We start from the raw sequence: 23,689 nt of genomic DNA on the forward strand, positions 1-23,689 counted from the left end.
AAGTCGCTCAGTTATGTCCGACCCTCTGCGATACCGTGGACTATAGTCCACCAGACTCCTCTGTCCATGGAATTCTCCAGGCAAGAATATTGGTTTGGGTTGTCATTCCTTTCTCTAGGGGATCTTCCTAACCTAGGGGTCAAACCCAGGTATCCTGCATTGCAGGCGGACTCTTCACCATTTGAACCACTAAGGAAGCACTTCACAAGTAGGATGACTAGTACTAATAATAGAAAAATAACCAACAATAAGAAAAAAACAAGAAGAAGCAAAAAAAAAAGAGAAGAAGAAAATAAAAATATTGGCAAGAATATGGAGAAACTGGAACCCTTGTGAGCTGATGATAGAAATGTAAAATGGTGCAGCCTTTGTGGGAAATAGTATGGCAGTTCCTCAAAAAATTAGAATTACCGTATGATCCAGCCATTCCACCTCTGGGTATATAACCAAAAGAATGTAAAATCTCAAAGAGATACTTGTATACCTATGTCCACAGCAGGATTATTCACAATAGCCAAAAAGTGAAACAAGTCAAACGTCCATTGACTGATGAATGTATAAATAAATTGGGATACATACATAAAATGGAACATTATTCAGGATTAAAAAGAAAGGAAATTCTGACATGCTACCATATGGATGGACTTATAGATATCATGCTAAGAGAAAAGATCCATTCACAAGAAGGTAAGTACTAGATGATTCCTTTTATATGAGGTACCTATAGTAGTTTCAGAGACATAGAAATAGAATAGTGGCTTCTACAAAATGAGAAGGGGGATGAGAAGTTGTTTCTTAATAGGGTGAGATTCATTTTGTAAGATGGAAAGAGTTATGGAGATTGGTTACACAATGTGAATGTACTTAACACTACTAAACTGTACAATTAAGAAGGTTTGAGATGATAAATTTACATTATGTATATTTTACTGCAATTAAAAATTATCTTTATAAAAAGAATAAACAAAACTATTTTCAGATATTATATCAATAACAAATTCTCACTAAATTAAGATCATTGAAAGATATAATTCAGAGAGAAGGTCTTAAATGAAAGAGTGATGGAGGTAAGCATGCAAACTGGTTAACATGTAGCTAAATCTAAATGAAAATGAACTGGTTGTCAATTCTCTGCTTGTGAGACTCATCTTTTTTTTTTTTTTTCTATGAAGCAGACTTACTGACACCAGCATCTTGGGAGTGGACACCAAGCCTTCTGCCCCAAATCAGATGTGCATTCAAAGAGGAGGGGATTAATAACTCTCTGAGGGTAGATATGGCTTTAGCCAGTCAAAACTCATTTGCTGTGTGTGTTTTTTTTTTGGCAAGTATTTCTCTGTTCTTGCAAGCAAAGCTTAAAAAGACAAACTGGTAATACTTGTGAAAAGTTTTCTCAAAGGAACTCTGTAAATATTAGATACTCTGTTGCATTTATGAAAAGCTCTGATTATAAAAGTATATATGTATGTGTATATATGTATATGATTATATATATAGATAGATATAAAACACATGGTGCATATATGCATGGTTTCTAAACCTTTTTTTTTTAAGAACACAGGGGCAGAATTACAACTTCTTGACTAATCCTTATATGCTTTACATACTAACCTTATCATTATTCCTGACCTAGAGAAACAAATCACTTCTGATTAGGGAGAAAAGTCTGAAGCAAGTCTCTTTTTATTTTCATATGGATCAATGTCTCTAATATCTTTCCAATTATTTGGTCAAGTTTACCTCTCACATTCATCAGGTTCAATTACTTCTGTTTCCTCTCTTGCTGTCTGTCATCTTCTTATACCTAGGTTTTATTTCAGATTTTGATCATTTCTATAATCTTCTAAGTATATCCTGTCTGTAGTTTCTTACTTTTCCAATCTAGTTATCAAGTTTATTCCTGCTTCGTATTCAAGAGTTTGACTGACCAATATCCATCTGTAAAAGTCTTCAGCAGTTTTCCACTGCATTGAAAGGGGAAAAACAAAAACAGCTCCTCCAGTGTAAGACCTTCTGTTCTACTATCATATTAACCTTCTAGTATACTCTTCTATAAGACCTGCTGCTGCTAAGTTGCTTCAGTCGTGTCCAACTCTGTGCGAAACCATAGATGGTAGCCCATCAGGCTCCCCGGTCCCTGGGATTCTCCAGGCAAGAATACTGGAGTGGGTTGCCATTTCCTCCTCCAATGCATGAAAGTGAAAAGTGAAAGTGAAGTCGCTCAGTCATGCTCAACTCCTAGCGACACCATGGACTGCAGCCCACCAGGCTCCTCCATCCATGGGATCTTCCAGGCAAGACCTATCTATCTACAATTCATTACTTGCTCCTCTTTATACATGTGTGTCCAGATCTTTGTGCTTACTAATAGGTACTATTTAAATAACAGATGTCTACATTCTTCCACCAAAAGGCTTCATGGATGAAAATTAAAAATTAAAATTATATTCAATTCAGTTCAGTTGCTCAGTCATATCGGATTCTTTGTGACCCCATGAACCGCAGAATGCCAGGCCTCCCTGTCCATCATCAAACTCATGTCCATTGAGTCGATGATGCCATCCAACCATCTCATCCTCTGTCGTTTCATTCTCCTCCTGCCCTCAATTTTTCCCAGAATCAGGGTCTTTTCTAATGAGTCAGCTCTTCACATCAGGTGGCCAAAGTATTGGAGTTTCAGCTTCAACATCAGTCCTTCCAATGAACACCCAGGACTGATCTCCTTTAGGATAGACTGGTAGGATCTCCTTGCAGTCCAAGGGACTCTCAAGAGTCTTCTCCAACACCACAGTTCAAAACATCAATTCTTCAGTGCTCAGCTTTCTTTATAGTCCAACTCTCACATCCATACATGACCACTGGAAAAACCATAGCCTTGACTAGACAGACCTTGTTGACAAAGTAATGTCTCTGCTTTTAAATATGCTGTCTAGGTTGCTTATAACTTTCCTTCCAATAAGTAAGCATCTTTTAATTTCATGGCTACAATCACCATCTGCAGGATTTTGGAGCCCCCCAAAATAAAGTCTGACACTTTTTCCACTGTTTCCCCATCTATTTCCCATGAAGTGATGGGACCAGAAGCCATGATCCTAGTTTTCTGAATGTTGAGCTTTAAGCCAACTTTTCCACTCTCTTCTTTCACTTTCATCAATAGGCTCTTCAGTTCTTTCTGCCATAAGGGTGGTATCATCTGTATATCTGAGGTTATTGATATTTCTCCTGGCAATCTTGATTCCAGCTTGTGCTTCCACCAGCCCAGTGTTTCTCATGATGTACTCTGCATATAAGTTAAATAAGCAGGGTGACAATATACAGCGTTGACGTGCTCCTTTTCCTATTGGAACCAGTCTGTTGTTCCATGTCCAGTTCTAACTGTTGCTTCCTGACCTGTACACAGGTTTCTCAAGAGGCAGGTCATGTGGTCTGGTATTCTCATCTCTTTCAGAATTTTCCAGTTTATTGTGATCCACACAGTCAAAGGCTTTGGCATAGTTAATAAAGTAGAAATAGACATTTTTTTTCTGAAACTCTCTTGCTTTTTTGATGACCCTGTGGAGATTGGCAATTTGATCTCTGTTTCCTCTGCCTTGTCTAAAACAATCTTGAACATCTGAAAATTCACGGTTCATGTATTGCTAAAGCCTGGCTTGGAGAATTTTAAGCATTCCTTTGCTAACATGTGAGATGAGTACAATTGTGCAGTAGTTTGAGCATTATTTGGCATTGCCTTTCTTTGGGATTGGAATGATAACTGACCTTTTCCAGTCCTGTGGCCACTGCTGAGTTTTCCAAATTTGCTGATATATTGAGTGCAACACTTTCACAGCATCATCTTTCAGAATTTGAAATAGCTCAATTGGAATTCTGTCACCTCCACGAACTTTGTTCATAGTGATGCTTCCTAAGGGCCACTTGTCTTCACACTCCATGATGTCTGGGTCTAGTTGAGTGATCACACCATTGTTATAATCTGGGTCGTGAAGATCTTTTTTGTATAGTTCTGTGTATTCTAGCCACCTCTTCTTAATATCTTTTGCTTCGGTTAGGTCTATACCATTTCTGTCCTTTATGGAGCCCATCTGTATATGAAATGTTCCCTTGGTATCTCTAAGTTTTTTGAAGAGATCTCTAGTCTTCCCCATTCTATTACTTTCCTCTTTTTGTTTGCACTGATCACTGAGGAAGGCTTTCTTATCTCTCCATGCTATTCTTGGGACTCTGCATTCAATTGCGTATATCTTTCTTTTCTCCTTTGCTTTTCTCTTCTCTTCTTTTTACAGCTATTTGTAAGGCCTCCTCAGACAGATGTTCCCCATCTAAACTTTCTACTTTGATTCAAGGCCTGTTACCAAAATCTAGATCTCACTATTATTATTGACCTTTTTTTGTTTTTTCTCTGGACTAATTTTCATAATAGCTTTTATTGTCTAAGCATTTTTCTTACTGGGTAAGAAAATAGAGGAAATGAATGAATCCTTAGTACTCACTGACAAAATGGTTGGCAGAAGTGGAAAACAATTTTGTATAGAATAATAGTACTCTGAAACAGGTCCAGTTAGATTCAAAGTATCATCAGGAATAAAATTTATATAGTAGCAATATTATCTAGAGGTGTGCATTTAAAATGATTTATATTGTTTTCAGTTAAAACAAGCATATCATATAATTTCCTACTATCACTACAGATAGTGACTGAAGATATGAAATTAAAAGACGTGTGCTCATTAGAAGAAAAGCTAAGATAAAGCTAGACAATGTATTAAAAAGCAGACATATTACTTTGCTGACAAAGGTCTATATAGTCAAAGTTATGTGTTTTTATTAGTCATGTATGTATGTGAAAGTTGGACCATAAAGAAGGCTGAGTGCCAAAGAATTAATGCTTTTCAACTGTGGTGTTGGAGAAGACTCTTGAGAGTCTCTTGGACTGCAGGAGATCAAACGAGTCAATCAAATGAGTCAATCCTAAAGGAAATTAACCCTGAATATTCTTTGGAAGGATTGATCCTGAAGCTGAAGCTCCAGTACTTCAGCCACCTGATGCAGAGAGCTAACTCATTGGAAGACCTTGATGCTGGGAAAGATTGAAGGCGAGAGAAGGGGATGACAGAGGATGAGATGGTTGGATAGTATCACCAACTCAGTAGACATGAGTTTGAGCAAGCTCCAAGAGATGATGAAGGACAAGGAAGCTTGCTGTTCTGCAGTCCATGGGGTTGCAAAGCACTGGACATGACTGAGCGACTGAACAACTACTTAGAAAGTGTTGTTTATAGAAATAAACTTCTAGTTTATATTTGTCTTTCCTATATCTATTTTAGCTTCTGTTAAACTCAACCTAACAGTTCAGTTTATTCAGATAGTATATGACTAGTCAGTTTATTCATATAGTAGATGACTAGTACTAAAAAAAAAAAAACTTTGCTCAAGCAGTTGTGCTTGCTCAAAGTTCAGTCTTAAATTTTTCAAAGAAGAACAATGTATACTTTGTCCTAGAATAATCAGATACAATGGGAGTCTTTTACAATCTAAAAAAAAAAATGGGATTCTATCCATGGTGACCTGGAATTTCATAAGATTGTCAACATATTTCCTAAGTGTTTCCTTATGTTTCAGAATAATCAATAAAAGCCTTGATGAGAGGGTAAAATGAATCCTATCCTTCTTCCAGGTACTGCTAGATGAACTCTGCAGAGTATACTGAGTGTATATTTAGTGAGCACTGGAAAAGGATAGTGTGCACAAATCATTTGCTTGCAATAAAACTTCTCTCTACCTTGCTGAGGTCCTTTATGTGCTAAAAAAAATAAAAAAGAAAAAAAAAAAGACATTTAAGGGAATAAAACAGGATAGCTTTGGAGTCAAAAGTCCTAAATCCAAACTTGGATAGACAAAGCTCTACTATTTCCTAGTATAGTTACCCTGAACAAAATGCTTCCTCATATTTAAAAATAGAAAGTAATGCTTACTTTTCAAGCATTGTTTGAGGAATAAACGATAGATAAAATAAAATCAGCATAGATACAAGTAGGAAAAAAGTGTGTTACTCCTGGCTTATATCAGGAGCTTCAAGGTAATTTTTTTTGTTACTCTGTTAATCATAAGCAATACTTCATAGTTTTGGGGCAACACCGTATTATTCTACAATGTATAACTCTAGGCAGTACCAAAGTCTTTGACTGTGTGGATTACAACAAACTGTGGAAAATTCTTGAAGAGATGGGAATAACAGACCATCTGATCTGCCTCTTGAGAAATCTGTATACAGGTGAGGAAGCAACGGTTAAAACTGGACATGGAACAACAGACTGGTTCCAAATAGGAAAAGGAGTATGTCAAGGTTGTATATTGTCACCCTGCTTATGTAACTTAAATGCAGAGTACATCATGAGAAACGCTGGGCTTAAAGAAGCACAAGCTGGAATCAAGTTAGCTGGGAGAAATATCAATAACCTCAGATATGCAGATGACACCACCCTTATGGCAGAAAGTAAAGAGGAACTAAAGAGCCTATTGATGAAAGTGAAAGAGTGAAAATGTTGGCTTAAAACTCAATATTCAGAAAACTAAGATCATGGCATCTGGCCCCATCACTTCATGGCAAATAGATGGGGAAACAGTACCTGACTTTAATTTGGGGCACTCCAAAATCACTGCAGATGGTGACTGCAGCCATGAAATTAAAAGATGCTTACTCTTTGGAAGTAAAGTTATGATCAACCTAGACAGCATATTAAAAAGCAGAGACATTACGTAGTCAAAGCTAAGGTTTTTCCAGTAATCATGTATGGATGTGAGAGTTGGACTATAAAGAAAACTGAGGGCCATGAATTGATGCTTTTGAACTGCGGTGTTGGAGAAGACTCTTGAGAGTCCCTTGGACTGCAAGGAGATCCAACCAGTCCACCCTCAAGGACATCAGTCTTGAATATTAATTGGAAGAACTGATGCTGAAGCTGAAACTCCAATACTTTGGCCACCTGATGGGAAGAACTGACTCATTGAAAAGACCCTGATGCTTGGAAAGATTGAAGGTGCGAGGAGAAGGGGACGATAGAGGATGAGATGGTTGGATGACGTCACTCATTCAATGGACATGAGTTTGAGTAAGCTCTGGGATTTGGTGATGGACAGGGAGGCCTGGCACGCTGCAGTCCATGGGGCTGCAGAGTCAAACACTACTGAGCAACTGAATTGAACTGAACTGAGGCAGTACAGGAGTGCTCAAAATGTGCAACTGAGCTTCTAGGGCTATATTAAAAGGATAACACCTAGCCTATCGAAATGAAGTCCCAAGTCCTATTATAAGCAGTAAGGCTGATAGGAGCTCTAAACCTACAATCCTAAGTAAGAATTTATTATTTCCTTTCTTTGGTTTAGACACTAAGCTTTAGTTTCTGTAAATATCAGTTTTCTTACCTGCAGAATAGAAATAATTCTTAACAATAGGTTGTCAAAGATTAATTGAGGTCATGGTATTTGTCACATTAATGACACCTATTATAATATAACATGTCAGAAAAATAAATCTCGAGAGCATAAATAACTGAAAACATTTAGGCCAAGCAGTGACTCAGTGTAAGAATTAAGTGCCACCAGAAAGTAGGGTTGCAGGTAACTAGAAACACTTTTGCCAAGAATTGTTAATTATTTATTTTTTAAGAATAAAATTACACCTTGATTATTGTTAAATATATATATTAATTTATATTATAAATAAATAATGAATATAGTGAATGTGTCTATAGTCATATATTAGTGTTTATCTGTTAATGAAATTATCTGCTATCTGTTATCTGCTACAACTGACTGTAAATAAGAGCTAACATGGGTGATACTTACATTAAGAATAGCTTAGTGTTTCAGGATATGGAGAATGACAAAGCAGACAAACTATTTTTAATCCCCTTCATAAAATCTTGATCCAAAGAGCCTCAGTGTTTTCATCAGAAAACGGTCTAACTGGAAGAAAAATGGGGACTGCTTGGGGCAATGGATAGATGGGGTCCTGATTTTTGAAGGTGGTTTGATATTAGACTTAGGCTGAGAAAAGTAAGAAGAATGTCACAAGAAAAATTCCAGTAGATAAAGGATAATGAGGTGAGAAAACAGAGGCCAACAGTATAAGAGGCAAGAGAATGACCAAAATTTAATTTGCATGGAATAGAAAAGATAAAAGGATAAAATAAAGTACCATTACTGGCAGGATTTGAGATAGTTTGATGAGTTCAGAAGTTGAACTACCAAAAGTTTATCTAAAGATTCTCTTCTTATGGAAGGGCATATCAATCCCTAACAAAGTTTCAGTCTTGAAGAAAGGGAAAGGCAACATTGTTCAACTTGTCTGGTAGCCAGAGATTAAGTAGTTGTCCTTGACAATGCCTGTTCTTCAATCTTCATATTCAATTGTTTCAAGTATTTACTCTTTGTAATCTCAAACATCTTCCCACATTCCACCCTTTCTCTTGTTTCCACCCTTTCCAGGCTTCCATTGCCTTTTACTAAAACCACTATAGCAAACTTATTTCCCAGAGTTCACTGCTTATCTAGCTTCACCCTAGATCTCTTCAACTCTCTGCTAAGAATAATATCTAGAGTGATTTTTCCCAGTAAAACTAATCATGTGGTCATACTCTCCTTAAAACATGTCCTCAGTTCTCATTATTTTCAGAATTAACAGAACTAAACAATTTATCCCACATAGGCTGGTATGATTTGGTTCCTATTATTATCATTATTTTAGATGTATAACTCCCTCTTCTGTACTTAATACTATTCAGTCTAGACTGGCCCTCCTTCAATTTATCATACAGACCATATTCCAGTACTTTTCAAAATGATTGATTTAATAATTATTGTTCCTAATGTGTATATCTATTATTAGTAAGAAAATATTATTGCTCAATTTGTGGTTAATAATTGCGAGTCTGCTAAATGGAGATAATTGTGATTTTCTCAAAGATAAACTCACAAAATTGCTACTAGCTATCAATTTATACTTAGAGACAGAAAATTGTTCCCCCCCCCCCTTTTTTCATAGAGCCTTTGGAAAGTACTTAACACTCCTAATAAAATATGTGGACAATTTTCTATTAGATTTTTATGAACTTCTTGTGAGAAGACCGCTGAGCTATCAGTCAGTCTTAGGAGCACCTTACGTGCTTTAACTGTTCTCTCAAGGTTTTTCATGGTAAAGCCTTTGACTGTGTGGATCACAATAAACTGTGGAACATTCTGACAGAGATGGGAATACCAGACCACCTGACCTGCCTCTTGAGAAATCTCTATGAAGGTCAGGAAGCAACAGTTAGAACTGGACATGGAACAACAGACTGGTTCCAAATAGGAAAAGCAGTATGTCAAGGCTATCTATTGTCACCCTGCTTGTTTAACTTACATGCAGAGTACATCATGAAAAACGCTGGACTGGAAGAAACACAAGCTGGAATCAAGATTGCCGGGAGAACTATCAATAACCTCAGATATGCAGATGACACGACCCTTATGGCAGAAAGTGAAGAGGAGTTAAAAACCCTCTTGATGAAAGTGAAAGAGGACAGCGAAAAAGTTGGCCTAAAGCTCAAAATTCAGAAAACGAAGATCATGGCATCAGGTCCCATCACTTCATGGGAAATAGATAGGGAAAGAGTGGAAACAGTGTCATACTTCATTTTGGGGGCCTCCAAAATCACTGCAGATGGTGACTGCAGCCATGAAGTTAAAGGACGCTTACTCCTTGGAAGAAAAGTTATGACCAACCTAGATAGTATATTCAAAAGTAGAGACATTACCTTGCCAACTAAGGTCCGTCTAGTCAAGGCTATGGTTTTTCCAGTAGTCATGTATGGATGTGAGAATTGGACTGTGAAGAAAGCTGAACGCCAAAGAATTGATGCATTTGAACTGTGATGTTGGAGAAGACTTTTGAGAGTCCCTTGGACTGCAAGGAGATCCAACCAGTCCATTCTGAAGGAGATCAGCCCTGGGATTTCTTTGGAAGGAATGATGCTAAAGCTGAAACTCCAGTACTTTGGCCACCTCATGCGAAGAGGTGACTCATTGGAAAAGACTCTGATGCTGGGAGGGATTGGGGGCAGGAGGAGAAGGGGACAACAGAGGATGAGATGGCTGGATGATATCACTGACTCGATGGACATGAGTCTGAGTGAACTCCGGGAATTGGTGATGGATAGGGAGGCCTGGCGTGCTGTGATTCATGGGGTCGCAAAGAGTCAGACATGACTGAGCGACTGAACTGAAATGAACTAAACCAGATAGTCTTTTAATATCTAGTCTAATGATAATTATTTTTTTCCTTTGCCACTATGAAAAGTCCTGAAAAAAAAAAAACTTGCATTAGCTTTTTTCTCTTCTTTTATAGAACCTTTGAAATAAATATTTGAACAAGCTTATAACCAATGCATTCAAGTTTCATTAACAGTATTAACTTGAGATGGGTAAAGAGCTAGCATAAATATGAGAGTACTTGAGTGCTCAAATACTCTCAGATCTACTAGTGGTACTCTAGCCAGTCTTCGGGTAGTATGTATGAAAACTGTTAAGAAACATTGTAAATTTAAAACCTGTACTTTTATTGCTTTTGTTAAGAAGTTAATCATTGCTCAAATAATGTCTGATTTTTAATTTTCAGTATTTTTCAAGGCAGAGGAATTTGATATATCTGTTTGATCACTGATTATGCCTTTCTCCATTCATGTATATATCCTCAGTTGTGACTAACTCTTTGCAACCCTATGGATTATAGCTGCCGCGCTCCTCTGTCCATGGGATTTTCCAGGCAAAAATACTGGAGAAGGTTGTCATTTCCTTCTCTAGGGGACCCTCCAACCTAGGAATTAAATCCCCATCTCATGAGTCTTCTGCAATGGCATTTCGAGGTGGCTCTTTACCACTGAGCCACCTGGGAACGCCTTCCTCTGCCTTCCTTCAAATCACACTTCAAGGAGGATAATTACTTAGTTCAGTGTCTCAATCATTCAGTCGTGTCTGAACTCTGCAACCCCATGGGCTTTAGCACACCAGGCCTCCCTGTCCATCACCAACTCCGGGAGTTTACTCAAAATCATGTCCGTTGAGTCAGTGATGACATCCAACCATCTAATCCTCTGCTGTCCCCTTCTCCTCCCACTTTAAATCTTTCCCAGCATCAGGGTCTTTTCAAATAAGTCATTTCTTCCCATCAGGTGGCCAAAGTATTGGAGCTTCATTTTCAGCATCAGTCCTTCCAAATAATATTCAGAACTGATTTCCCTTAGGATGGACTGGTGGGATCTCCTTGCAGTCCAAGGGACTCTCAAGAGTCTTCTCCAACACCACAGTTCAAAAGCATCAATTCTTCAGTGCTCAGCTTTCTTTATAGTCCACCTCACATCCATACATGACTACTGGGAAACCATACCTTTGACTAGATGGAACTCTGTTGGTAAAGTAATGTCTTTGCAAGGAGCATGAGACTGAAGAAAAAGTGTGTCTTGTTTGATTCTGCAAGTCATGGCAAACAGCAGGTTCTCAACTAAGATTCATTCAATAAAACAATAACTGACCCAGAAATCACATTATACCAAAATTAGAACAAAAATGAGGATAATTCATGCTAAATATTCAGAGTTCAACCACTGCATTTATATGTATGTCTCATTTCAGCTGTATTTTCTACTTTTGGAAAATTTCCTTTTTTCTCTTTTTAAGATTTTTAAATTTTTTTAAAAAATTAATTAAAGGTTGTTAATTCAACATTAATGAAAAATTATGATTCAACCTGCTGGATCAGGAAGAGGATAGGAACAAGTTTTTTCTCTTATTTGTTTAGTCTAGTTCTGTAAAAATAGATGCAAAAGAAAGTTGATAATAAGCTTGAATCAGAGCGAACAGTCTTTATCAATATCCTATATTCATTTGGCAAATACAACTACACCCCCAACAGCTGAAAGGAATCTTCTTTTTACTTAGAAATCTGTTAATTTCAACATCCATTCTGAATTTGTTTCTTCTTGATAAATTTCTAGTTGTCAGATGACTATATTCAACATAATTATAGCATTCAACAATTGTTAGAATACAGCATGTTATTAAATCATTGAATAATCAATTCCAACTTTTAATTAACAACATAGTATTGGATAATAGAAAAAGAATACAAAAGAGACACAATTATTACAGACTAAATAACAAACAATTTTAAAGTTGCATAGTAGAAATCTTTTACCTCTTGAAATAACAGTTTCTAGTCCAGTTCCATTAATAAAAGCCCGTTTAATGGTTTGTGTCTTAATGTCTGTCCAGTATAGACGTTCTTCAGAAGCATCAAAGTCTATCACAGTAACATCATCAATATCAGGGACTGTAAAGGCCGTGATAAAGTTAAAATATGGATTATCAATATCCACTCCTCTGATTTCAGAACGTCTTGCATATAGAAGAAATTTCTTCATTTCTAGAAATGAAACAGAAATGTGTTTTTCTTTATAAGTTTGGCAAGTTTTAAGCAGCCTAGAAATTCTAAACATTTGTTGATGATTTAATAGGTTTTTAGCATATGAAAACGACTAAGATTTGATTAAAAATATGAAAAATAAGTTAAAATCCTTAAGTCATTTTTCTTAATGCCAATAAATTATCAGTAATTGATCTGATCTTAGAATTTCAAGCAAACTTGTTAAGAGACATGAACTTTACAAATCTCACACGGCCACATTTGTGTTTGTTTATAATCATAACAACATTACAGTGTAGTAAATGCTTTTTGAAGGAGTCTAAGAACACTTTTCTCTATATGATCTTTGAAGAAAATGAGGTTGAACATTGCTTTTAAAAGTCATGTTCATGTTTTCCCTATCAAAATTAGGCTAATGTTAAAGCATAACATACTGAAAATTTTTGTGAATCTGTAGTAACTAACATTGTGAGGCATTCTATTATTTCTGCTTAAATAGGCACCTTTCTTGCACTGAGTTTGTGAAATATTAGTAGATTTAATAGAAAGAGAAGTCATAGAGATTTTGTTCTCTTGTTTTTCTCCTTTGGAGTTATAGTTGACATTTGAGATATGTTATTATTGTGAAAAATTATTTAAAGCCAAGAGTACCTAAATCCCTGAGTTAAAATTTGATGAATACATTTTTATTGGCCCTTCAAAGTAATTGTTTTGCAAATCAACAAAAATTACTAATAAAACAAAACAAAGCACTGTCTGATTTTCATTCACAAATTTTAGTATCAATTTTTGGTTTAAATATACTGTTTAATGTTTTTTTACAAATCTTTCCAAATTATATATTTTACTTCATATTTTCTCCCTTCAATTTGTAATCCCCTATAAAATGATGCTGAAGTAACTTTAGGAGAGCAGAAGAAGATTAAAGCTGTTAAGTACATCTTTGTTATGCAGGTTACTTACATCATCATTTTTTGATAATGCACTTTCAGTTGCAAATCTCCCTGTTCTGTAGAGATAAACTGTGCTAACACACCAAAAAAGAAAGTAGCAAGAAAAAAAAGTGAATAAGATAATAAGCAGCAAAGTGTAGCCTATCACATATTTAAAGAATTTGTCAGTGTCTCCCAAAGTAGATGAATCATCATCTGAGTGAAAATAGCACCACCTCAAGTGGTAGTTTTTAAGGACATTAAAAACCTCTCCTGCTTTACTGTGAGGAAAATCCAAATGCTCATACAGTCAGAGAGGATTCACTTTGGAGTTTCTGTAAGATCTGGGAGAAATTTACCATAGCAGGTCTTCTTGTTGGAGGAAAGCTTCATCAAGTGGGGACACGCACAGGCAGCACTCCTGTTATGATCGATCAGACACATGTGCGAGCAGGGGCCTCTGCCATCGTTAGCTGCACAGGGATTGGGAGCTGTAATTACACAGTGAAATATTAACAGTGAAGAAGGAAAAATATATTAGGGGACCTCTGAGGGTGACAAGGGTTATTCACGTAAAGATTCAAAGCGAAGTTCCCTAGATAGCACACATTACTCGAGTGATTAATATGACAATAATGACAATCACACACAGTTATTATATTAATAAAAACATTTTTCCTCATCAAAGATAACAACTAAGATAACTCCCTCAGGTTCCTCTAAGATGAATGACATTCATTCTATTGCCTTGGAAGCAAAGGATTTCTTTTTAAGTGTTTAGTCTGAGAAACAATCAGGAATAACTATTAAATTTTGTAAAAATTAAACTCAGGTAGATGTCATGAAGGTGTCAGGAGTTCCAACTGAGACACTGCTGTTACAGGTACTGTGTATCTTTTCAGGCTATTTCTTTTCCAAATCAGAGGCCTAGATGAATAAAAATTTCATCTTCCTTTATTATAAAGATGTCTTTTTTTTTTTGCTGTATTAACTTATTCCATGGCTAAATATTGCTACATATTCAGGCTTACTATAGTCCATCATATACAAAACTTCAAATTTAAAATGGAATATTAAATTTTGTGTTTGATTTCATTCTCTCGTTCTTTTGTGTTTCTTATTTTGTCATTGTTAAGTAGTTAGAATAGGAAAAGAGTCCAGAATGGTGGTGGCTAAAAGACAAGGAAGGGAAAGGCCTGGGAAAATAGGACAAAGGAAGGTCCGAGGACTGGAGTGAGGACCTCAGGTATAACAGACAGCACTCCTGGCTAGCCTAATTTACACAGGACAGGCCCAGGGGTAGGAGAAAAAACAAATAAAAAGAGGAGCTAAAGAACTGGAGATTCCTCTCTCTTCTCTTTGCGTTTTGGGTCATCATGCCCTCATGCCTCAAGGGTGTATTTTCCTTTATTTTCTAAATAAAACTGAGCTGTAACATGGAGCTGTAACACTGATCCATCCGAGAGCTGTAATGCTGGTCCATTGTTTGAAATTTTCATTGTGATGAGACAGAACTGAGGAAATACACACTCCCCAGACATCATCATATCTTTTGGATAAACTTTTAATCTCAATTGATCCAATGTTCTCTTAAATATTATTTTTATAAAGCCCATCTAGTAGGACAAATTCTATAGAACTATGCTGGTCAACTGAGGGCAGAAAATAATTATACCTTCTGATCGCAGCTGCAATACTTTAGTCTTCAACTAATAATATTTTCCTAACAAGATGATCTATTGCTCAGGGTAGCAATATCAGTCTTATAGACTTTTAAACCACAAAGGATAAAAATCAATAGGTTATAATAAGAATTGTAGACGTTATGAGAAATTGACAGAATTTAATAAATGCTCAAGGTAGCCGTTGGCAGTCTCCAGGACACTCCCCATAAGATAACAAAAATGATCCATGTCTATGCATTTGATTTAAAAAATAAAAACAAAAAATTTAAACGAAAGACTCAGAAATATTTTCCCAAGCAAATAAATTAAGGACAAAAATGATTAGAAAATAGTGGAAACTAAAGTTGAGAGATTCTTTATGAGTGTAAGTTACTCTGTCACATGGTATGTGTACATACTAAGTTGGTCCAATCATGTCTGACTCTTTGCAACCCTATGGACTATAGCCCCCTAGGCTCCTCTGTCAGTGGGATTCTCCAGGCAGAGTACTGGAGTGGGTTGCCATGCCCTTCTCTAGGGGATTTTTCTGACCCAGGGATGGAACTTGTGTCTCCTGCAGCTCCTGTATTATAGGCAGATTCTTTACCACTGAGCCACTAGGGAAGCCCAGCAGATGGTATAAATGCCACATATTCTGCTTTATTTCCTTTTAACTTCATCTACTATAATTGATGCTTTTGAACTGTGGTGTTGGAGAAGACTCTTGAGAGTCCCTGGGACAGCAAGGAGATCCAACCAGTTCATCCTAAAGGAGATCAGTCCTGGGTGTTCACTGGAGGGACTGGTGTTGAAACTGAAACTCCAATACTTTGGCCACCTGATGTGAAGAGCTGACTCATTTGAAAAGACCCTGATTCTGGGAAAGATTGAGGGCAGGAGGAGAAGGGGACGACAGAGGATGAGATCGTTGGATGGCATCACTGACTCAATGGACAGGTTTGGGTGGACTCCGGTAGTTGGTGATGGACAGGAAGGCCTGGCGTTCTGTGGTTCATGGGGTCGCAGAGTTGGACTTGACTGAGCAACTGAACCGAACTGAACTGATTATAATTGGCTCAGACGGTAAAGAATCTGTAATGTATGAGACAGTTCAAACTCTGAGACAGGAAGATCCCCTGGAGAAGCAAATCGAAACCCACTCTAGTATTGTTGTCTGGACTGGGGCAGAAGAACCTTGTGGCCTATAGTTCATGAGGTCAGAGAGGACTGAGTGACGAAGTAGCAATGCTACAATGGGTGTCTTTAAGGAAGTAAAGGTTAGAAAAGCAAGAGGTTAGATGGGAAGATTATTAAGGAGCAAAGATGTTACCAAAATAAAGAGAATATTAAAATAAAAGAAATAAAGAGGTACTGTTGAACTGTTAGCTGTCTCGAGTAGGGTTACCCAGTCACTGGTAAATAGGGCGGAAAAAAAAAAAAAAAACCCTCAAAGTTTTCAATTCTTGAAAAAGAAGAAGAAGATGGGGAAGAAAGGGGATAAAGGGGAAAAAAAGAGGAGTAGAGGGAGGAAAAGGAAGAAGGAGATATTCGTTTAAAAACATTGACATAGAAAATGCTATTCCTCTCAAAGAAATTAAAAGCATAATCCATGTAAACTCAATAACAAGTAATTGGATTTTACTTGAAACACATTATCTTTAGCCTGGAATCATATTAACTTTTCTCAACATCTTATAATTGTGATTAAAAGCTTTCTAAAATCAACAATAAAATATTAAATTTCTATATATATACTAAAGTAAAAAAATACACTTCATAGCCCAATATCTGTATTAATGATAACACTGTAAGGTAATATTAACAATATTTTGTGATTCATGGTGAGGAAAAATCCACAAAGCCTTCCTTCAATTTTTATCTTTTCTTACTTTGAAATAATGGAGTTAAATATTTTTCATATTATTTCTACCATACATTTAAATAGATACTCTAATTACCAAATTAAGGAATTTGATTTTCACACTCACATCTTAGTACAAAGCAAGGATCAGCAAATACGGACCCTGGAGCCTTATATGGTTCACTGTCTATTTTATGAATAAAGTTTTATTGGACCATAGCCATGCTCATTAATTTACATGTTATCCTCATGACTTTCTCACTATAATAGCAGAGTTGAACAGTTTTAGCAGGGATCACTTGGCATAAAAAGCCCTAAAATATATTTTCTGGCTCTTTACAGATTATACCTGATATAAAGTTACTATTTTATAAGAAATACTATTGCACTATCCAATATTAACACAAAGATTGTAAACTCCTACCAAACCAAAGCTATCCCATGTATTGTATCCAAGAGATGGGAAAAACTGACCAGTCAATGAGATGCTATAAAAGAATATTAACAGATGAAAGCCAAATATAGGTGTGCAAATTGAGTTTATTGATAATTCTTATTATCAAAACTCAAGTTGACCAAACAAAGACCCTTAGACATATGTAAAGTGAAAGTGAAGTAGCTCAGCCGTGTCCAAGTCTTTGTGACCCCATGGACTGTAGCTTACCAGGCTCCTCAGTCCATGGAATTTTCCAGGCAAGAGTACTGGAGTGGGTTGCCATTTCCTTCTCCAGTTAGACATATGTAACCCCCCTCTTATATTTACTACTGAATACATATTTATGAATCACCTCATCTTCTGCCTAGTTTTAAAAAACTGGATATAACAGCAGATAAGAGATAGTTCTTGCATCAAAGAATTTAAGAGTCTATACTCTTACCCCATACACCATTCTCTCCAAATCTATGGTCAGTCGCTCAATTTAGGTTCTTTGCATCTCTTGCTTGGACTGCTGCTCTAACTTCCTAAATAATCTCTTAATTTTCAGTCTCTCCTCATTGCCTACAGTAATTTTCTAAAATACAGACTTGCTCATATAGTTCCTTTGCTTAAAAATCTTGGATAGTTTCTCTACCTTAGATAAGTCTTCCTCACAAAGACTCAAATTTTATCTGCTACCATTTCCTCCAAGGTTTTTAACACTAGCCAGATTGGTTTGCTCAGTTGCTCAGTCATGTCCAACTCTTTGCAACCCCATGGACTATACTCCACTACGCTACTCTTTTCATGGGATTCTCCAGGCAAGAATACTGGAGTGGGGTGTCATTTCCTCCTCTAGATCTTCTAGACCCAGGGATTGAACCCTCATCTCCTGTGTCTCTTGCGTTATTAGGCAGATTCTTTACCATTGTGCCACCTGGAAGCCCTCCAGATTGATTTACCTGCTGGTTTTCTTTTTTACCTATCGTTATTTTTGTTTGTTTGTTTTACACTCTGTTTATTTTTATTAAAGATATCATGTCTTCTAAATTCACAAAATTTTAATTTCAAAGATTTTTTTTTTTACTTCTCTTTCACTACCATATTTAATTGTCAAGTATTACCAGACTTGCCTATTATGCACCCTTTCTTTCCATTTTTTCCTCTCCTCTTGCAATATAAAATTATTTCATCACTTTGGAGTAACTGCTATAACCATGTAACTAGTATTCTATGGTACTGTCAAAAGAATATTAATCTCTGTTTCAAAGATACCATCCTACCTTGTAGTTTCATCTACCATTTTCCTTCTACATACACGTTATGCACATGGTAAACAGGACTCCAAATTGCTCATTGAACATCTATAGCTTGTCTTTTTCTACTTCCACAGAAAGTATTATCTTCCTGTAGAATTTCATTACCAACATTCTTACATTATTATTTCAATGAATCAGCTCAAGTTATTTTTCCTTCACAAAATATTTTCTAATGAAGCTAGCTAATGCTGATTTATTCCAACTCTAAATACTAGTTTCAGTTATCAATATAAAAGGCATTAGGTATTTATTATTTACTGTCTTATTTTCTAATTGTCTTTGACATGTATTTGCATATTTTTATCATTATATGCTGATCTGTCTAGGTAAATCAGGGGTAGGGAAACTATTTTTTTGTTTTTTTCTATAAAAGGCCAAATTGTAAATATGTTCACCTTTGTAGCCCTTATGCCCTTTCTAGTAATTTTTCAACTTTGCTACTACAACAAAAAGCAGCCACAAAATAATGTGTGAATCAACATGTATAGCTATGTTCAAATAAAATTTTATTTGCAAAATTTGCAGAAGTCTAAATGCGTTTGAACTGTGGTGTTGGAGAAGACTCTTGAGGGTCCCTTGGACTGCAAGGAGTCCATTCTGTAGGTGATCAACCCTGGGATTTCTTTGGAAGGAATGATGCTAAAGCTGAAGCTCCAGTACTTTGGACACCTCATGCGAAGAGTTGACTCATTCGAAAAGACTCAGATGCAGGGAGGGATTGGGGGCAGGAGGAGAAGGGGATGACAGAGGATGAGATGACTGGATGGCATCACGGAGTCGATGGACGTGAGTCTGAGTGAACTCCAGGAGATGGTGATGGACAGGGAGGCCTGGTGTGCTGTGATTCATGGGGTCGCAAAGAGTCGGACACGACTGAGCGACTGGACTGAACTGAACTGAACTGAAAGTTAGTCTGAGAGCCTTAGTTTGTCAAAGTCTATACTGGCAGGAACTATGACTTATCAACATATATATAGTTTTTCTTCTAAAATTTCCACTTGATCTATTACTGTTTTGGATTCATACACATGCTCATAAACATATGTGTGTCTATATCCTAACAAAGCAACAATCTAAAATTTTGAAAGTAAATTAAAAGACAGCTATAGATGCACTATAGCCATAGCTTAGGAGAGCTATAGATGAAAACATTAAATAATGCATAACTACAATACTTTACTGGACAGTGAAATGTTAATTATGCAATCATACAAGACTGATGTGTGCTCTGTGAAGAAAACAATATCATTAAGATAATCTCATATTTCATGCAAAACTGTGTTTAATTGCAGTATATTTTTCATCAGCAAAAAATTAACACTTTAAACCCAATTACTTTATTCATTAAGTTCAAATAAAATATATGTAAATGTGGATGCAATATAAAATATATACAATATTTATTTACCTAATAATACTAAGCTTAAAGCAGAAGACTCTCAAGACCTAATGTTAGATAAGAGAAATATTTTTCTCTGTCCCGTGAGGTCATTGTGGATAGTAATTAATACTCATCATGTTAATGAAATGTGTTGGTGCAAAATAATTATTAACATAAGAAAACAATGCATATCTGTTGTAATTATATTTTAGTTATAATTTTCCATTTGAAAAGAATTTAATTTTTTGAGAATTTATGAAAGATCTTACTATTACACATTAATTCCAAATCCTTTTCCCTTTGATAAATATCTACAAATTATAATTTTAGTATTTGATGTTGAAGAACTAGAGGAATCCCCTATTTAAAACACATACATATAATAAAATGTGTTCAAGTACAAGATGTTCTTATTGCTTTAATTTTACAAGTTTCTATCAATACCAGGTATGCAGGAATTACTTTCATCACAACTCATATTTTATGGATTAATTTTATACTGTACTCTATTTTTATGAAGTAGAAAAATAACTAAAAATCTTATCTTCTATAGACCGCTGTATTTCAAAGAGAAAAGATTTAAAAGCCACATATACTATTTCCATTTATTTGTGTACAGTTTTCTGTAAAAAGAGTGAATTCAAACATGTAATATCATGCTACATTTATTGGTGAGATATATCTTAAAATACCAATGAATTTTCAGATTTTCTAAGAGGTGCTATGTCTTTCTGACTTGTTATTTACTTTTACTTGCTGTATAATTTAAAAGAAGAAACATTTGTGCCAGAAAAATTTCTATTTTCACAATGATTTAATAATCACAAAACTTTTGTCTAAAACAGTGGTTCTCAACCAATGGTAGTGGTGGTAAGGGGGGATTTTGTCCCCTCAGGAACAATTGAGAATGTCTAGAGACATTTTTGAATGACATAACTGGGGTTACTAACTGGCATTTTAGTGAGTAGAGGCTAAAGATGCAAAAAAAACTTCATATAATGCAAAAGAATGTCCCCTCTCCCAACTAAGAACTATCTACCTCCAAATATGAAAGGTACAGAGGTTGAGAAGTTTTGATCCTGGATTGGAACTCTGGACTTTGCATCAATGTATCTGAATGAAGAGCTCATAAACACTTACATTTGTATTTCTAAGGCAAGTAAATTAAACAACCAGTACCAAGGAAGAAAGAATTTTATGATTTCTTTGATACTAATCTTTTCCACTGTTCCAAGAGAAACTATATTATCGCGTAATTTTAAAATAGCAGGGAGGTGGGAGGGGGGTTCATGTTTGGGAACACATGTAAGAATTAAAGATTTTAAAATTAAAAAAATAAAAAACTTAAAAAAAATAAAATAAAATAGCAATTTATAATGCACCTATGCTTACTGCTGCTGCTGCTGTGTCCGACTCTGTGCTACCCCATAGACGGCAGCCCACTAGGCTCCCCCATCCCTGGGATTCTCCAGGCAAGAACACTGGAGTGGGTTGCCATTTCCTTCTCCAATGCATGAAAGTGAAAAGTGAAAGTGAAGTTGCTCAGTAGTGCCGAACACTTAGCGACCCCATGGATTGCAGCCTACCAGGCTCCTTTGTCCATGGGATTTTCCAGGCAAGAGTACTGGAGTGGGTTGCCATTGCCTTCTCTGCCTATACTTACTACCTACCTATAAATTCATTTACAGTTTAGTTGTTTGACATTTGTATTATATTTTGCCAAAGAAATAATGATAAAATGGAAATTAAGTTTTTCAGGTAAACCAACAAAGCCCATTAATTCAAAATGTGGTTTAAAGATGCTACAGAAAGATTTACTGAGAAATTAAATTAGGTGCAGGTCTATATAACTAGTAGTGGGAGCAAAAGACTACCTGTTACAGGAAGGAGGTATAAGAGTAGAAATTGAGCTCCATTGTGATTTTTCATGTCAACAGTTTGAATGACTTAGCAACATATTTTTGGCATGTTTCAACTCTTAGTTCTCTTTATTGGCAATGTTGTCTCTCTCTTTTGCTTGGCTCTCAGTATTGCACAATGTTCTAATACCTCACAGAAATCTAACAAGTTTACTTAGATCTCAAAAATTTCTCTTTGCTTTGCTATCACCTGCCTTTCACTTTGCCTCAGTCAGAAATCTCCTCCCTTCAAAGCTGCTGATATCAAAACGTAAAGGTGGAGGCATTTTAACTGTTTCATATTAGCTTTCCATTCTTAGAAATATTAGTATTTTAAACTAAGGTCCATTTCAAAATTTTTAGTATTTATTTATTTTTTTACCTGTGTGATTGTTTCACATATATATATATTTTTTTTGGGGGGGGGGGGCATAAAATGCATTGGAATCACGGAGTCTAAACCACTGGATCACAAGGAAATCTCTTAATGTCCATTTAAAAAAGAAAAAGAAAGAAAAAATAAACTTCTGTTGATAGTACATAAATATGTGAAAGAAAGAGATACCATACAACAGTGGGATATAGTATTTTTAACAGAATTAATAATATATAGAATGGAAGGAATATGTATATGCAAGCAGAGACAGAGGAAAATATTTTATATGACAGGTCGTTAGATCTTGATATAATAAACTGTGGAAGTGAACAGTTTAAGTAACTTGAAAATATTTGAGATTCACCTTCACCACATTGAAGCATAGTTTTAAGAGTATTACGTTTTTTTTAACTTTTTTTAATTGAAAATGTTGTTTATAGTTAAATATACTAATAGCTCCAAGTGGAATCCCTCATTCTTCAAGTTTTATAAGTGATACTTTGTTTCCTAAAGCAGCAATAATATTACTAATATTCTTAAGGGCTTCCTTGTTGGCTCAGATGGTAAAGAATCTGCCTGTAATACAGAAGACCTGGGTTTGATCCCTGGGTTGAGATAATCCCCTGGAGAAGGGAACACTACACAATACAGTATTCTTGCCTGAAGAAATCCCATGGACAGAGGAGTCTGGTGGGCTACAGTTCAGGGGGTTGCAAAGAGTTGGACATACTGAGCGACTAACACACACACACACACACACACACATACACTATTCTTAGAAACCAGTTTGTTTTTTAAAATTGTATCAGCTAATTTTCTTGCAAATGTTGTCAAGAAAAGTTTCATTTTCTGTAGGAATATTTTCCTGAAGCAACTGGAAGACTTAAATTATCTCAATGTTAAAACTACTCTCTGAGAAACAGTCTGGAATTCACCTTGTATTATCATAACATAGAGGGCAAGTGAGATAAAAATTGATAGAAAAAAAAGAAGTTCCAAAAATGGAATAATTTATTTTTATCACAATGAGCTAGAAAATGTGCTAAGTGTTTATATAAGCATTATTCCCTTTATTCCTCCTACTGGCCATTTTTGTTCTTACAAATAAATTACCCTCATTTTATAGAAGTGTAAACTTAATTTTGAAAATGGTGAAAAAAAAGAATACTTGCAATCATACAACTTTTAAGAAAGAAATACATTTTCAGATGTCAGAGTGCAACCACTAGCCATTATATATACCACCTCTCTAAATGAACTAAATCACTTAGATTCATTTATGTGTTCATTTAACAATTTATGGGATAGATAATGGATACTGTTTTAGAATATGACTTTAAAAAATATATATATTTAATCTAATTGCTATAGCCATGACAATGT

General features: G+C 35.7%; 1 protein-coding gene across 1 annotated transcript in view; it reads right to left on the reverse strand.

The window, feature by feature from the left end:
* The window catches only part of LRP1B (LDL receptor related protein 1B), a 2,198,408-nt gene that overhangs the window by 734,987 nt on the left and 1,439,732 nt on the right, over positions 1-23,689 (reverse strand). Inside the window, 2 exon segments of the mRNA XM_018062463.1 lie at positions 12,230-12,457; positions 13,749-13,880. Coding sequence (XP_017917952.1) covers positions 12,230-12,457; positions 13,749-13,880 — 360 coding nt within the window.

Source organism: Capra hircus, chromosome 2, assembly GCF_001704415.2.
Source record: "Capra hircus breed San Clemente chromosome 2, ASM170441v1, whole genome shotgun sequence".
NCBI lineage: Eukaryota > Metazoa > Chordata > Mammalia > Artiodactyla > Bovidae > Capra > Capra hircus.